Raw genomic sequence first — 17,215 nt, 5'->3', positions numbered from 1 at the left:
TGGAGAGACACCGAGACCTCGTCAAGTATCTTAAAGAATAGAGACTTTAGTTCGAAGGCAGTGAGAAATCACTGAAAGGCGGTGAGCAGGGAAATGAGGTCATCAGTTTTGTGTTTGAGAAGAATCGCTTGCCCTCGGTATGAGATAGATGGCAGGGAGAAAGCCAGGCCGGGGGGGGCGGGGGGGGCGGGGGGGACTTCTGCAGTGGCCCAGGAGAAAAGAGACAGCTGGACAGAAAATGATGGTGACAGGAGGACCGATTTGAAAGTGATTTAAGAAGCCAGACTGATAGGACTTGGTGATTGACAGGCCTTGCTGACGGGACTTGGTTGGACTTGAGGCGGAGGGAGGATGACAGAAGGTTGGTGTTCAGGTTTCTGGTTTAAGCAGCAAAGGAGCTAATGGCGCCATTTACTCAGGGGACACTGGAGGAGCCAGTTTCGGGAGGCAGGGAAGGTGAAGTCAACTGAGAGTTGTATGCCTTTGAAACAACCAAATGGAGATGCTAGTAGTCAGCTGAGTTTTTAAGTCCAAGAAAGTCTGGGCTAGGGGGCGCCTGGCTGGCTCAGTCAGTGGAGCATGTGACTCTTGATCTCAGAGTCATGAGTTCAAGCCCCATGTTGGGCATAGAGCTTTATTTATTTATTTATTTTAAGATTTTATTTATTTATTTATTTGACAGAGAGAGAGAGAGAGACAGCCAGAGAGGGAACACAAGCAGGGGGAGTGGGGTCTCAAGAGAGAAGCAGGCTTCTGCCGAGCAGGGAGCCCAATGCGGGGCTCGATCCCAGGACCCTGGGATCATGCCCTGAGCCGAAGGCAGACGCTCAACGACTGAGCCACCAGGCGCCCCTAGAGCTTACTTTAAAAAAGAAAAAGTGTCTGGGCTAGAGATAAGGATTTGGGAGCCATCTGTGTACATAGTTCGTAACTCAAATCTTGAGGAGGGAGAACAGGGCGAACAGCGCCTGTGGAGCTCCTGGCTCCAGATGAGACTATGGAACCGTTACCCCAGGTCATGAGCACTCCTGGAGCACGCCTTCATTGCATCCCTCTGCCCCTTCACTTGCCTCTGGTTCTTGTTATCCCCTGAAAATCCAGGTCGTTGGTCTCAGCTGTGCCCATTGCTGCTACCAGCAATTCCCGCATGGACCTCCTTTAAAGGTTTCTCAACTTCTCATAAGGTTCACTCTCCCATCCTCACTCCAGCGTGGGAAAGCTTACAAATATAAGAGGCTCTGTGGATATTTTGGTTGTAAGTAGTTGGAAGGAAGAATCCAGGTTCTTTCCCATCTGGAGACAGGAAAGGAGGGAGAGCCTTATGGTTAATTCTGAAGATGTCGCTCACAGCAGGTTCTGGATACAACCTGATAGCTCCCCTCTGTTACTAATGCTTTCAGTGCTCCCTACTTCTAGTCTGATAGTGAACTCTCCTCTGGATCAGAGAAAAGCTGTAGGCCTGACAGGGAAACAGAGAGGCTGATTACCCAGAGAGATGAGGTCAGGAAGACAATGCAGGTAGGACAAAGAAGCCAAATAGTTTGTGCCAAATTAACTTCCCCAAAGATATTAACCTCCTTTGCTTCCCCATTCCCTAAGGCTACATTAAGATTATGAAAGGTGTTCAAAATGTTGAAATGAAAATAATATGCATGATTTGTTTGCATAAAATTTTCATACTCATTTACTATCTAAATACAAAGGAATCATTTTCCTTCCCCATTTTACCTCCTCTACCCCTTGTCCCTGATGTGCTAAGGGCAAAATCAGTTGCGCTGGTATTTAATTAGGCATGTTCAGCTTCAGCCACCGTTTCTTCCTTTCCTTATTCTTGATGTTTACAGTATGGCCAACACCAGAAGCCTCCCCTTTCCCTTTTCCACCCTGATCATTTTCACTTGCTAGCCCGTCTAAATGACATTTCTTTTCTTCCTCTTAATACTTATTCTTTATTACAATCTCCTGTGGGCCCACCAACGGGGGAGGCGTTTGCTAGTCTTAACAACCAGGCCTCCTATCCCTATAGTCGCCTGAAATAGTTGCTAAAAATCTCTTTTCCCAACACCAGGGGGTGTCTTCTAGTCCTCTTTCTGTCCTACCCGGACCTTAGAGATGAGTCCCAACCCTCCTCCTCGTTTCTTTTGCATAGACACCAAAGCTCCTTCCCTCCCTACCGGCGCAGAGCTTTGGGTTCAGAAAGTGGTGTCCTTTTATTGCAGTTTATATGTTGGGCTCTCATTCTGTCTGGACTTGCACAAATTTGCCTTTTTCTTAGTCTGCTCATCCTTCGGTCTGCGCACCACCCACGATCCCCTCCCTTTGCTCCGGCTCCCCCTTTCTTTCGCTACCTGTCTTCCACCACCTCTCTACGCGACCTTCCTCGCCCTTCTGGGCTCTTCACATTAGCGTCTCTGAACCTCTTTATGTATCTACCTTTCTTTCTCCCTGTCCCCCTCTTTATGGATCTTTCCCTGCCTCACTACTTCTGTGCCAGTCTCTCTTCATCTCTCCCACAGTCCCCACAGTAGGAACAAAGTCACGATGTTTGCGCAGAACATGCCTCGCGTCACCCCGTCCAGGACCGCGACATTCCACCGTGCCCCTCCGCGCATTCCAACTGCAAACAAAGAGTTCCTCTCCCCCCTCCCTCACTTTTCCCGGTCCCAATTCCTGAGAGATGTAGTAGCAGCTGCCCAAACTGCCCCTCGGCCGCCTCTCGCCTCCAGTCGGCGGGTCTCCACGTCCAGGACAGTTAGCATCAGCAGCACCCTCCCCCGCCCGCGTACGAGAGATCCCTGCGCAGACACCCGCGTTCCTCTCGCACACAGCGCTCCGCCCCTCCCGGAAAGTAGATCCGGCCAGGCAGACAAAAGTTTAGGAGAGAAGTTCGGTCTGTGCTGAGTGTGAGAGCGAGGGGGGCGGGGGCCGGGGAGAGTGGGGCGGCCGGGCGAGTGGACGCGTGAACAGACAGACCTGCGGACGGGACAGCCGAGGCCGTAGGCCCTTCTAGCTTCGCTTAGCCCCTGATGCGCGGGGGGAAGCAGCCCCTCTCGCTGGGGGATGCTGCGGGATTCCCGGCGCCGGGCATCCGGGCCGCCGGCTAAACCTCTGTGCCTACCCCGTGCCCCCGGGGAACCGGAGTCCGGCCGCTGGGAAAGAGAAGCGGCCGCCGAGACGCTGCAGGGTGCCGGGCGGGGAGGGGGCTGGAGGCCCCAGGCCCGAGGGCATGGAGCGGTTAGGGGAGAAAGCCAGTCGCCTGCTGGAGAAGTTAAGGCTCTCGGACTCCGGCAGCGCCAAGTTCGGCCGCAGAAAGGGTGAATCTAGCCGGTCTGGGTCTGATGGGACCCCCGGGTCGGGCAAGGGGCGCCTGAGTGGGTTGGGGGTTCCTAGGAAATCAGGGCCCCGTGGAGCTACTGGGGGACCTGGGGATGAGCCGTTGGAGCCAGCCCGGGAGCAGGGCCCCCTGGACGCTGAGCGGAACCCGCGCGGCTCCTTTGAGGCGCAGCGCTACGAAGGCTCCTTTCCCGGGGGGCCGCCTCCCACCCGGGCCTTGCCTCTACCTCAGTCATTGCCCCCCGACTTTCGGCTGGAGACTACGGCCCCAGCTCTAAGCCCCCGCTCCAGTTTCGCCAGTAGCTCAGCCAGCGACGCCAGCAAGCCGTCCAGCCCCCGCGGCAGCCTGCTGCTGGACGGGGCGGGGGCAGGCGGAGCCGGAGGTAGCCGACCCTGCAGCAATCGTACCAGCGGCATCAGCATGGGCTACGACCAGCGCCACGGCAGCCCCCTGCCCGCCGGGCCCTGCCTGTTTGGCCCTCCCCTGGCTGGAGCTCCAGCGGGCTATTCCCCTGGAGGGGTGCCGTCCGCCTACCCGGAGCTCCACGCTGCCCTGGACCGACTGTGCGCTCACCGGCCCGCGGGGTTCGGCTGCCAGGAAAGCCGCCACTCATATCCCCCGGCCCTGGGCAGCCCCGGAGCTCTAGCCGGGGCCGGAGTGGGAGCGGCAGGGCCCTTGGAGAGACGCGGGGCGCAACCCGGACGACACTCAGTGACCGGCTACGGGGACTGCGCCGCGGGCGCCCGATACCAGGATGAGCTAACAGCGTTGCTGCGCCTGACGGTGGGCACGGGGGGGCGAGAAGCCGGCGCCCGCGGGGAACCCTCGGGGATTGAGCCGTCGGGTCTCGAGGAGCCGCCGGGTCCGTTCGTTCCAGAGGCCGCCCGGGCCCGGATGCGGGAGCCGGAGGCCAGGGAGGACTACTTCGGTGAGTGAGAGAAGTGGTTAGGGACGGGACGGGACCCGTCACCGCTTTCGTTCCCCACTGCCCCGACGGCCCAAATTGCCGGCGCCGGGAAGTCGGAGGCGGAGACGCGGAGCTAGAAAAGAGACAAGAGGGATTTCCCCTTCCCACCAGGTCTCAAATGGACCAGGGGTTCCTTATTCCTGCTACTCTCGACCCCCCTGATTATCTTGTGAGTCCCAGTTGAAGCTTTAGAGCCTCCGTTTTTCGTGGTAGGAGGCCTCCTCGGGAGGGGACCAAGTGGGGAGTGAGAGCATCCCCCCATCCTGCTCCCCCCTTGGCGGCGGTGCCCCTGCAGGCTTCTGCGCGCCGCGCCCCCACCCGGGCCCAAGCTCCGCCCGCAGGAATTCGGGGAATGCGCGGGTGGGGGGCGGGGCGGGCGGGCCGCGTGCGTGCCGGCTCCTGCCCGGGCGCTCCAGGTGCCCGCGGGCGGGGCCGGCCGCGCGGCGCGGGGCGGAGGGTGGGGTGCGGTGGGGCGGGGTATGTGTGTGTGGGGGGGTGCTGTTTGCTAACACGCGCGGAGCCGTGGCCGCGGTCGGGGAAATGGAGCCTGGGAGGGAGGGTGAAGCGCTCTGGGAAGGAAAGCAGGGACCCTGCCGCCCGCTCGTCCCAGTCCTGCTGGCTTGCTGCGTGCGTGGGCATTTAAGCGGAGACCTGGTGGTGTGCGCTTCTACTTTCCCCATCCTCCGGAAGTCAGGGCAGAAGCCGTGACCACCTGGACACCAGCATCCCTAGTAGGTTAATGACCCTGTGTAACTGACAGGAATAACCTGGCCTTCAGTTTGGGCCACAACCTGCTCAGAATGCGGGCTAGAAATAGCACGTTATCTTCTGCCGCTGTTAAGGAAACCTGGTCGCTCTCTCTCTCCCGCACGCGATTACCTTTAAGGAGTATCGATTGATTGTATGTCTCAGCTACCGGGGGATATTGGGATCTTGAGGATCTTTTTAGCTAAGACCCACAGCCACCACTTCGTTATATAAAGAAATGCTAATACGGTGGGAAGAAAAGAAGTGGAAGGCCTTGGGCCTCTCCTCACCTTTCTCACCATCCATGTTCCTGCCCTGGACCCCATGCTCTAGACCTCTATGGCTACAAATGGGGAGAGGGAGAGGAACCTAGCCAGGGAGGGCAGGTTGAGGCGGAAGTTGAGAGGTAGCAGGGCTGCAGGCTGACCGGGCCTTCCCTGCCCGGTTCAACCCCAATCCTCCCATCCTAAGGGAGGAAAACCTAGAGTAGATGACGCTTTGGTCAAGGGAGACTAAGGGACCAGGTCTTTTCAGCAGTTTCCGTTTGGAGCCCATGAGAAGTGGCAGTTGAGGGCAAAGAAGTCTCTTTGGCTGAGCCATCAGAGTGAAAAGGAAGAAAGGAGCTTGGACAGAGTGCAATAAAATGGCAGGAAGAACCTAGGTGCAGATATGCTGGGTTAGAGGAGGCTAGGTGGACATGTCTGAGCAGTTTGCACCTGTCTTACCATAATGTCCAAGGCTTCGCAGAGAAATGCTTCTGATGGGCCCCCCTGGCATGGCGATCTTGGCTCACCCTTATGGGCCTTTTGACCCCAGAGGTAGAGGCTTCTTTTCCCTGAGAGTCAGGTTGCCTCCTCTGACAGAATTCCTAGCCTGACTGTTACCCTCCTACTCTGGCCCCTAGTTAGGGGCCCTCTTCCTTGGCTCCAGCCTTGCCAGCTGCCAGAGGGTGGGAGCAGGACAGGCCTGGGCCCATCAGTCGCTGCAGCTGCTGCACGGGCTCCCAAGCCCCTGGGCAAAGACTGGGATGGGCCCCAACAGGCAAGGAGTATGGCAGTGTGCCGAGGGGGAGAGGTGGGGCGGGGTGAGGCAGGCCCGTTGGGATCTGCTCCCCAAAGACAGGCCCTAGCCCTCACTCATGAGCCTGGAATTGGGGAGTGGAGGGAGAGAAGAACACACCCAGGAAAGGTGGGTGCCAGAGCCAGGTGTATGTATTTTAGGAGGGGGGCTGTCAGAGAAGAGCAGTTCAGCTCTATCCTTCCCATGATAGATTTCAGGGAGACATTAGGGGTTCTGTCACCCTTCCCCCACCTTCCTGTGCAACCTCCAGTGCCTGGAACACACCCTACATTCTTAGCAGCCACCTCCCCACAGGAGTCATGCTCACATGGTCCCCTCTGCACAGGGCCCTCTGCTGAGCCATATCCTTCTTTCTATCCTTGGAAGCCTAGATAGAGGTGTGGAGCAGTAAGAAGTCATTCTGTAGCCATATAGCAGCTCGTTTTATGGATGGGGAAACTGAGGTCCCAGAGAGGCTTTCTAGGCCTCTAGGAGGCCACTGCTGGGCCATTATGGACTGGCATCTCTGACTCTTTGTCCCACACAGTACAACGGGGGTCATACCCTTGCCTGTTAGTCTTTTCTCCCTGACAGAATCTGCACATTTGAAGGTCAACGACCATATCTTTGGCGCTCTTCCAATTTTCCACGGTATCGGGCACCATATTTTTGCCAGGCACAAAATAGATGCTCAGAAAATATCTGTTGATTAATCAGTAAACAAGGTTGGGTCTGCTCAGCCAAGACCTTGCTGCATTCCATTTCTCGCTCTCCTCTCTTCCCAGGAGGGAGCCCATCAAAGGAAGGCTGGGACTGGTGGTCCTCTGGAGCAGTCAGGAAAGAGCAGTCAGGAAAGATCCCGAATCCCTGGTTTTGAGCTGGGGGTGTTAGGTGTGATGCTGACAACCTCTTCTCTCCCCTCAGGCACCTGTATTAAGTGCAACAAAGGCATCTATGGGCAGAGCAACGCCTGCCAGGCCCTGGACAGTCTCTACCACACCCAGTGCTTTGTCTGCTGCTCCTGTGGTGAGTGGACCCCTAGGCCTTGTGCAGCGGGGGGGCTGAGGCCTCAGGCACGCCCCACACGCATACACACTCTCAAGGGCCTGGGGAAAGCAGAGCTTGTGCCTCTTCGGTGCCCCCCCCCCATGTGTCTGGATGCCCACTGCTGCCCCACCTGCCCTCCTCTTTGCTGTACCTGGCTCTCCAGCCCCTATGTTGGGTCTGCTTTCTGGGGTCAGCCCTCCCTTCCTCCACTCAGCCTCTTTTCCTCCCCTCTGTTCCTCTCTCTTTCTTCTGCCTCCTTGCTTGCCCAGCCTGGACTCGAGCCCGGCCTCCTCGGCCTCGGCCTCTCCTTGGTGGGGTTTGGTCCTGGGCAGTCTGAGTTGCCTGGGGCGACAGTGAAAGACTGGAATGTGGGAAGGGTGGGGGTGGGCTGGGGGAGTGGGGAGCCCTGGGGGGCGGAGAGAGGGGGTTTTCTCTTGGCTGGTCAGAGTTCAGCCACCTCGCTGGAGTGCAGGCCACAGGGCCATGCCAAGCTGATGACATCACGCTCCAGGAATGCCTGCCACTGTTAGCTCAGGAGGCCCGCCTGGGGGGGGGGTGCTCCCAGCGGCCTCAACTCCCCAGCCCTTCCCTCACCTCCCTCATTACCCCTCCCCACTGCTTGCCCACTCTTGATTCCTCTGCTAAACCTTTAATCTCCTATCTCTGCCTGTCTGACTCCAGCACTCGGCTTTTCTCTCCCACCACCGCCACCCCCGCCCCCCGTCACCCCCCACCTCTGCCTGGTTCTCTTAGGTTCCTCCATCTGTCTCTCCTGTGTATAGGGCCTCTTCTGGGTGTGCCTCTTTCCCTCTCTGTACTCGCGCTGTGTCTCACGAGTTTCTAAGTCAGCTTTTCCAAACCATTGGGCAGAGGTAGAAGAGATTTTGATCAGAAGAGGGCAGAGGAGGTGGCACACTTGCCCATTCTCCGCCCTGGGTCTCACCCCTCCCCTCTCCCTGACAATTTAGACACCCTGGAGCAGTTCCTAAGTGTTGGTCACATGCCTTGTCTGCTCACAGAAGATCCTGGATTCTCTGGGTTCCTCTAAGCTTGGGGGAGCGGTCTAGTGCAGGGGGAAAGGGCAATGACTTTGCTCCCAAGCAAAGCACTTTGTCCCCAACAGTAATGCCCATATTTCCTGACCTCTACTGGGCCTGTCTCTGGAAGAAGACAGACAGGGCTAGGAGAGCAGGATGGCTGTGCATAGGCAGAGGCCCTTCTGTTGGAAGGTCCCAGAGGGCAAGGCCTGCAACAGTGCGACCCCCTCCCTGGGCATTGGACGGCACCTTGTTCAGAGCTCCTTCACCTTGCCCCCCAGCCTGGGGTTGGCTTTGCTCTCCCTGGTGGCTCCACACGCGCTGGATAGGAAGGCACTCATTGAGGGAGGGCAGGATCCTAGGAAACTGTTGAGGCAGGAACTGGAGGAGCAGCGAGCAGAGGAGAGGGGAAGTTGGCAGGAATGAGACCAAAGTAAATTGGAACTGCGCCGGATGGGATTTTTGTGTAGAGAGGGAGGACACACAGCAGTGAGGAGCACGGGCACTAAAGTCCAGGTTTAAATACGTCATGCGACATTGGAGAGCAGTGACCCTGGGGCGGGGACGCCCTGTACGCGGACCCTGGGATGGCTCCAGTCCCTTGTCTGCTGCTTCTAGGGCGAACTTTGCGCTGCAAGGCTTTCTACAGCGTCAATGGCTCCGTGTACTGTGAGGAAGATTATCTGGTGAGTGAGGGGTCCCCCGGGCCTGGAATGGCTCCCACGCTGGGACCCCCGCTTCTTGGCGGCTCACTGGGGTTCCACCCATCAGGTCGTTCTCTACTTGTAATATCCTCCCTTGGTCTTTTCTTTCTCCCTAGTTTTCAGGGTTTCAGGAGGCAGCTGAGAAATGCTGTGTCTGTGGTCACTTGATTTTGGAGAAGGTAAGCAAGGTGTCGTCAGCTGAGACTCACTGAGGCTGGGGGGCTGACGGGTAGAACCAGGGGCTACGTGGGTTCTAAGAAAAGGTGGGGGGAGGATCCCTCACTGCATGAGTCACTTTCCTCTCATTCTCCCCCAGAGCAGCTGTTCACGGTGGCTTCCTTCTGCCGGTGGGGTCAAGTCTGGACCCCTAATCCTGCCATCCCAAGCCTCTGTGATCTGGCCCCCCTGCCTCATTCTGCACGCACAGCCAAGCTAGGGGCGCAGGGTCCTGGGTCTTAATCCCCTTCCTGCTGCTGGATGGGCTCAGTTAGGACTCAGGGTTGTTGTTGGTTTTTTTTTCTTTTCCATACGAAGGAGGACTAGGATTAGATCAGTGGTCCTCAACCCTAGCAGATCACCTGGCAAGAAGTAAAGAATATGACCAGTGCCTGGGTCGTCATCAGAGACTGTGACGAAAACTTCTGGGGTGAGGCCCAGGCATTGATGGGTTTTACAAGCTCCCCCGGCGACCCTAATATACAGCCCGGGGTGAGAACCACTGGCCTGGATGCTCTCTAAGACCGTTTTCAAGGTTTCTGCCTGGGTTTTGTTTGTGTGTTTGTTTGTTTTTGTTTTTGTTTTTAAGATTTTATTTATTTATTTGACAGAGAGAGACACAGTGAGAGAGGGAACACAAGCAGGGGGAGTGGGAGCGGGAGAAGCAGGCTTCCCGCCGAGCAGGGAGCCCGACGCGGGGCTCGATCCCAGGACCCTGGGACCATGACCTGAGCCGAAGGCAGACGCTTAACGACTGAGCCACCCAGGCGCCCCCCTGCCTCTGTTTTAAGAGGCCTAGGCCCCTTAGATTACATAGCATTGTTCTGGGAGGAGGGCAGGGAGTTGGATGAGGTTGGGGGACAGCGGGGAGCACCATGGGGAGCTGGAGAACCGAGACTAGAGGGAGACTGATTGATTCTCCTACCACCCCGTGAGCCAGATCCTGCAGGCCATGGGGAAGTCCTATCACCCAGGCTGCTTCCGATGCATCGTTTGCAACAAGTGTCTAGATGGCATCCCCTTCACAGTGGACTTCTCCAACCAGGTGTACTGTGTCACTGACTACCACAAGTGAGTTACCCCCATGGGGTATGGTGTGGAACTGGCCTCGGGGGTTCCCCAACCTCAACTCCTCTCTCTGTGCCCTCTCTTTTTCAGAAATTATGCTCCTAAGTGTGCGGCCTGTGGCCAGCCCATCCTCCCCTCAGAGGTCAGTATGTCTGGGTTCTCCTGCAGGGCAGCCAGTGCCGCTGCCCCTGGGAAGGGGATGGGGACATACGGCCCGGCTTCCCGCGGGAGGCAGTGGTGCTGAGGAATGTACTCTGAAGATTCCCGTGTGACTCTGCTCTCAGGGTCACCACCCTGACCCTAACATCCGGGCCTGGACATGTCTGACAGCCTCACTGGGCCCAGGCTTCATCCCGTCTCTCCCAGTCCAGAGGAGGAGACTTCCTTTCTTTGAGGTCAGGGTCACCAGATCCCAGATGTAGGGGCTAGAAAAAGGTAGGAAGAATCCTCAGGGCTGGAAGGAAGATGTCGGCAGTGATTTATGCTGTGTGTGCTACACGTTTGCCTAGGGAGAGAATCCAAAAGCCAGTGAGGAGCCAGACCCTACTGGATCTCCTCGTCCCCAGCCTAGCTTACTTTACTTAGGCTGCCTGCCCCTTTGCCTCTGCACAGCTCGGAGAGGTAGGTAAGGCCAGAGCTGCTGGACAGAGGGAAGACTGTGAGAGGACATGCCCTCCTGGAGGCAGCACCAAGGAAGGGGAGGGGAAAGCTCTAGGAGGATTTGCAAAGGCCATCTCAAGGCTACAGATGATTGCAGAGAGCTCTCTCTGGAGGCCCTCCGTATGATCTTCGCATTGGGGTGGGAAGGGGCCCGTAGCGGGGAGGGCAGAATCGGGGTTGTCATGCTACGCTCATCCCATGGGGGTCTGCATCATTTCAGGGCTGTGAGGACATTGTGAGGGTGATATCCATGGACCGAGATTATCACTTTGAGTGCTACCACTGTGAGGTGAGTGCTAGGAGCCAGGGCTCCTGGAGGAGAATCTGGAGCAGGGGAACGGGGCTGGGGGAAGAGGCATGTCCCTGGACTGCCCGAGTCTGTAGGAGAGGTCTGAGGCATGGAAGCCAGGAAGGTGCTCCGACCCGTCCCCAGTATCTCTCCCGTCCTCCCGTCCTCCAGCCAGGCTCTCTGGTCCTGAGGGTTTAGTGCTTTCTGCATCTGGCTTCCCTGGAGGCAAGACTAAACTGGGGACTCCTGGTAACCCCTGCAGATGGGAGGCCGGCTCATTATTTCCGCTGTAGCAGCGACACCTGCTGTCCTGCTGAGGTATTTTTTCCGGGCCTCTCCTCTGGGAGTCCATTGCTTCCAACCGCCCCCCCCTTTCTTCCAGTCCTTAGGAGGCTGGTGTGGAGCAGGGCAGACTCCCAACATGTCCGAGGTGCCCAGGCTGAGGTGAACTAGGTGTCCTTCTTCCCTAGGACTGCCGGATGCAGCTGAGTGACGAGGAAGGCTGCTGCTGCTTCCCTCTGGATGGGCACTTGCTCTGCCACGGCTGTCACATGCAGCGGCTCAGTGCCCGACAGCCCCCTGCCAACTATATCTGAACTGCGGTCACCGCTGCTGCCTTCGCCACCCCTGACAAACTCCTCTGGCCAGAGGGCCCCTCTGAGGCCAGCCGAGGCCAGGAACGCACTCCCAGGTCAGGCAGAAGAGTCCTCTGGGGAGGGCCCCATGGGCCAGAGACCCAAAGATACGACATTCCAAATGGACTGTGGAGAAGGACCCTTCCGATTGCCATGGTGGGGTGACTGGCTTTCTTCCCATGTGCACAACCTGTGCTGTAGCATATACTCGGGTATGCACAGGCAGGTTCCAGGACTTTCTAAAGGTCTGGTTCTAGTCTGTATCTCCAGTATCCGTTTATGCATAAGTCAAGCAATGTTCCGGCTTTGGATTATAGGAAGAGAGGACATTATGAACACTCCTCACTCATTTGCACCCCTCATGTGGGTCAGATACGGGGTCAGCAGGTTCTTACCAAGTATCTTATCTCTGTATCTGGATGAAGAGGTGGAAACTGGACCTTATCCATGAGTTGTTTCTTGGTCATCTTCTCTCTAAGGACCAGGAGAGCCGCTCACCCCTGTGCTGGGAAGCAGGGGCAGCTCGGGTGGACCTGCTGCCGGTGTTGGCATGTCTCTCAGGGACTCACGTGGGCCTGGGAAGGCCGGGTGGGTGCCTGTCCTGGGTTCCTCTTCTCCTCAGCTCGGGGACGTAACGAGTGGGTCTTTGGGGGTGGAGGTGCCAGGCGAGCCATGCAGGAGGCCTCAAGCTAGGCCACGCACCCAGGTGCAGGCACACGGAGCCCTCCAGCCAACTATATACACACAGAGGCACACTCACAGATACACACCCGCTCTCTCACTCCCTTCTTCTCAGGACACTGTCATCCCCGTCCCCTCACAGGAGCCCACCACTCCAGACCTGCCACCCTGCAGAGGGATCCAGGCTTCTAGCCACTGCAACTCCCAAGCCCTGAGGTTCTGGGGAGCCAGAGGGGCGACACGCTTTGACCTGGCTCTAGTCCGTTTGGCTAAAATTGGTCCCTCTAAAGCCAATTTTAAATTCATGGAACACTTATACACTTAACTTTACTTCACTGGGTTTTTTGGTGGGTTTTTTTGTTTTTTGTTTTTTGTATTTTTTTCAGTGCAGAAAGGATGTTTTTATTGAAAGCGCGGGGACAGGACCCATGGGCAGAGAGAGCTGCCAAAGTTTACATCACTTAATGACCAGTTTGCCAAAAGCTCACTTCCATCTGGGGAACCGTTTAGGTGTTCACTTAGGTGTTCTATTATTTTTGGGTGTTTTAAGGATTTAAATCTATTCATTCAACAGTACTTCTGAGTTATTGTCAACATAAATTTATCAAATTTGCAGCACTTTGTAAATGAGATTGTTTCCTACTTTTACGGACATCTTTCCCTATGTTATCTACTTTTCCAACATTTTTTGAAAAAGTTTAAAGTTCCTAGCAATAAATATAATTAATTGGTACAGACATTTTGTGTATCATTTTTTGTGTTTCTTAATCTAATATCCCTTTACAAATTAGATGCCTTGGAAAACGTAATGGAGCTCATATGACTTTGATGCTTTGGCCTAATTTCTACATCCCTGCTGTTAAAAATGCCAATATATTCTAAACAAATGAACAAGCATGTGGCATATTCAGTTGGCTAACAGTTAAAGGTTACATAGACAAGAGCAATAAAAAGTGAAAGGGTAACTCTGCTAAATCCTTTTGAAATGCTGCAGATTTGATAAATATTTGAGACTAATTGTCTCTAGGTGAGTTGGTTTTAGGCAAATTAATCTGATAATCTTTGATCCTTAGTCTTCATTCTTTGTCACTAAGAGTTTCATACTGGAAATGGTGACTCCTGAGAACAGAAATTCCACATTTAGGGGTTATTCTAAGGTGGCCGTGTCAGCCAAGCTGGGGTTGCAGAGAAGAGGCCTGTGCATGAGGGTATGATTGAGAGGAAGAGCTCACATTCATACCACTGACTGCCGGAGGGGATGCACTTTTTGGAGTGATAAATGTTCTGAAACTAGATAACTTGGTCTACAGCTGGGATTGCTTCTTCTGAATTATTATTATTAAATAAGTGAATACAAAGACTCTGACTGGGCAGTTTTCTCACCAGGCCGCTGCAGGCCGGGGAAATCCAGGCAAGCACGTATAACTTTACATCCATCCTTTCTTTGACTCTTGGGGGTCGTGTCCGCTCTGACCCTGCGTTTCTCACTCTGATTTCAGCCTCCCATCTGTTGCTGACTGGCTGATTCCTTTCTGGGTCTATGCTCATCTGTGCCAGCCCTGGGGCTTCCCAAGACTGTTCTTGACACTGGGGCTACTCTCTCCCTCCTTCCCGAGGAAAAACAAGTGCTAACATCTGATGAGGACAGGCCCAGGGAAGGCAGGCCGTGGCAGAAGAGCAGCCCCTGCCACCCCACATCATCACTGGTGGGCTCCCAAGTGTGCCCTGCATTGCAAGAGTTTGCCTTCTTCCTGTTCGCTGGGACTGCTCATCCTTAGTCGTCCTGTTTCATATCTACAGCTGATAGATTCCTGGGGCGCTGCAAAGGATACAGCAATAAGTAGACCTTGTTTGGCCAACGAACCACCTGATTTTCATCAGCAGCCACTAGGCCTGAGATGGGGAAAGGGGGAAATGGAAGAATTACAGATCCATTTTGTGTCTCTAGATGAGAGTCACAGTACAGGGGCCGACTTTGGCCGTTTGCTCTGGTCAGCCCCATTCACCACAGGCCTGAATGTGGTTTGTGAAGAATAAGGCTGGTGGTGGTTCTCTCTCTGCCTCACTCCTTAGAGACCCATTTCCCCCTTCACCACCTGGAACTCTCTAGGCCAGGGAGATGGTAAGAGTCCATTTGTAATCAGGCTGGAGACTGTCCTCAGCCAAGAAAGAGAAAGCTATCTTCAGGCACATAAAGCCAGCTGGAGGAGGTCCTTGAGATTGTACCTATAAAGAAGGGAAAACGAGAGAAAGGAGACTGATAGAACTGAGACAAAAGGATTGGAAAAACCAGTGAGCAAAAGCATTTTGTTGTTTAGAAGGATCCAGACCCCAGAGTGGGCCTGGGGTCATTCAGAGCCCTAATGTGAGGGGGCTCCACAGCAAGGACAACCTCTGTCCTCTTCTCCCTCACAGCCAAGGAAGACCTAAGACGGTCTCCGCCATGCCAGTTACTGGTGTAGAGCCCTCGGGATATCCACACTTGGCCCTGGCTGTGAAGGACTGAGGTTTGACCTTGGAAACGAGCAAACTGTCACTGGGACGGATGGATTAGAGCAGTCTAACTGGTGTTTGGAGAGTCGTCCAAGGCAGATTCTGTCCACCTAGGCTTGGAAAGGACAGCACTGCCCCATGTGAAGGGAGCCAGGGAGCTATCCAAGCAGGGAGACACAGCTTAGGAGGAACATCCAAAAGGTGCAGGTTAACTCGTATGCTTAGAGCCGAGCGGGGTGTGACTTTAGAGAGAACCCAGTGACCTCATTTTACCAAATGAAGAAACAGAAACAGTGATAAGGGCACTTACCCAAGGTCATGCAGCTGGAAAATGACTTTCCCGCTTTTGAAGACTAATAGAGAGCTTCTTTCCCCTCTTGCCTCCCACTCCAGCCCTCATCCTCATCACAGGAACTCCCACAGCACAAGTAAACTGTAAATTAGATCAGCCCTTCATTATGATAAATAACTAGGGAAAGTTTTAGTGGGAAAGCCAGGGAATCCAGGAGATGATAAAAGCACATTAGGAGAAGCAAAGGAAAGATGCTGCAGGAGAGTCCCTGCCCTTGAGGAGGTCACCGTCTAGCCAGGGAGACAAATACACACATCAAATGTCTGAGAAGATTACAAGCAACATGTCACCAAGTGCAAAGTAATTGAGTGTCAAACAAAAGACCTAATGCTGCAGGGGACAGATGACAGGGGGGAGACTTTGTTGGACTTACACTGTGGATCAGAAGGTGGTGGCCCATAGACAAATCCTGCCCCCAGATGCATTCTTTGGCCCACTGGGAGTTATTTTTCATAATATTAATTTGAACCCTCATTGAGGAGGGGGGGAAAGGCCAGCTAACAAATGTAGAAAGAATGACAGAATTGGAAGAACAGCATTTTGTGAACTTGAATACCTGATTGATCCTGGCAAAGATTATTCATTGGAGTTAAAACGACAAGTGAAGCAGTTGGTGGACAACTGGACATTGTCAAGTAGCCTCTCGGCGCATGGTCTTGGCATCACCCATTTCCTGGAATGGGTCTTGGTGTCACCAACCAGTGGACCAGTTCTGGTGTGAGGCAAACACAGACCCCAGCCTAGTGTATAGTCTAGCTCCTCCCCCCCTCCCCCAGAGGTGTTGGATAGAGCTTACAGTTTACACGCCATGCCCAGAACAGAGAAAGTAAAGGACACTAAAAGGAAGCAACTAGACAAACTTAGGAAGGGAGGCATTCTGCAGGATACCTGGCTAACTCTTCAGCAAGTCAGTAAGATTTTTTTTTCTTTTTTTTTTTTTTTAACTTAAATTCAATTAGGCAACATATAGTACACCATTAGTTTCAGGGGTAGAGTTCAGTAATTCATCAGTTGCATATAACACCCAGTGCTCATTACATCAAGTGCCCTCCTTAATGCCCATCACCGAGTTACCCCATACCCCCACCCACCCACCCCCAGCAATCCTCAGTTTGTTTCCAAGTCAGTATGATCTTAAAAAATTCAAAACTGCTAGATTAGAGAGACTTAAGCTATCTAATAACGATACAATGTGTGGTCCTGGATTCCCTATTGGTTTAAGCAAATTGCTATAAAAGATATTTGGAGGGGTGCCTGGGTGGCTCAGTCGGTTAAGCGTCTGCCTTCGGCTCAGGTGATGATCCCAGGATCCTGGGATCGAGCCCCGGATCAGGCTCCCTGCTCAGTGGGGAGTCTGCTTCTCCCTCTTCCTCTGCCTTCTGCTCCCCCTGCTTGTGTTCTCTCTGTCAAATAAACAAATAAAAACTTAAAAAGGAAAAAAGGATATTTGGAGTCAACTGGAAAATTTTTTATATGGACAGGGAATTAGATGAGGTGAAAATTTACTGAGATGGAAAGGTCAAAAATCATTAACAAAATGCCAGTTACGAAACCAGTACAGGGGACTCGTGTTTTGTTTCCAAAGTGTCTATATATGTATGGAAAAAAAAGAACTGAAAGGATATGCATTAAGGTGTTAACAGTGGTGATGTCTGAGTGGGAGAGTATGTTTTCTTGTTGTTGGCCTACATTTTCTATTTTTATACAATGCACGTGTCCTGCCTCTGTTGTAATAATAAGCTGTTGCAAATAAAATAACTGGTTGCCAACATTTACAGTTCAGGAGATTTCACATAAAAATCTGGATATTGTATATAAAGAGTGGGATTTCTAAGGTTTTTTGAATAATCAGAAGATCTGTCACACAAACTCCCTTCCAGGCTCACAAGACAGCAACTAGTGGGAACCAAGTGATGGCTGCTCCTT

At 54.0% G+C, this 17,215-nt stretch overlaps 1 protein-coding gene across 3 annotated transcripts; it reads left to right on the top strand.

Annotated features, from left to right (window-relative positions):
• The first annotated feature begins 2,888 nt into the window (after positions 1 to 2,888).
• On the top strand, positions 2,889 to 13,802 carry AJUBA (ajuba LIM protein). Of its 3 annotated transcripts, none has more exons than XM_025870337.2 (8): positions 2,889 to 4,262; positions 7,032 to 7,133; positions 8,810 to 8,877; positions 9,012 to 9,074; positions 10,052 to 10,182; positions 10,270 to 10,321; positions 11,060 to 11,128; positions 11,599 to 13,802. In XM_025870337.2, the coding sequence occupies exons 1-8, from the start codon at positions 3,227 to 3,229 to the stop codon at positions 11,722 to 11,724; spliced, it is 1,647 nt and encodes a 548-aa protein (XP_025726122.1). In that variant the 5' UTR covers positions 2,889 to 3,226; the 3' UTR covers positions 11,725 to 13,802. The 3 variants fall into 3 exon arrangements, with proteins under 3 accessions (XP_025726122.1, XP_073751037.1, XP_073751036.1); XM_073894936.1 differs by having other exon boundaries at positions 11,518 to 11,651; XM_073894935.1 differs by lacking the exon at positions 11,060 to 11,128.
• The last annotated feature ends 3,413 nt before the right edge of the window (positions 13,803 to 17,215 follow it).

This window comes from Callorhinus ursinus, unplaced genomic scaffold (assembly GCF_003265705.2).
Source record: "Callorhinus ursinus isolate GAN/ISIS: 27379988/994484 unplaced genomic scaffold, GSC_fseal_2.0 scaffold8, whole genome shotgun sequence".
Classification (NCBI taxonomy): domain Eukaryota; kingdom Metazoa; phylum Chordata; class Mammalia; order Carnivora; family Otariidae; genus Callorhinus; species Callorhinus ursinus.
This window is presented reverse-complemented; position numbering and strand designations above follow the sequence as displayed.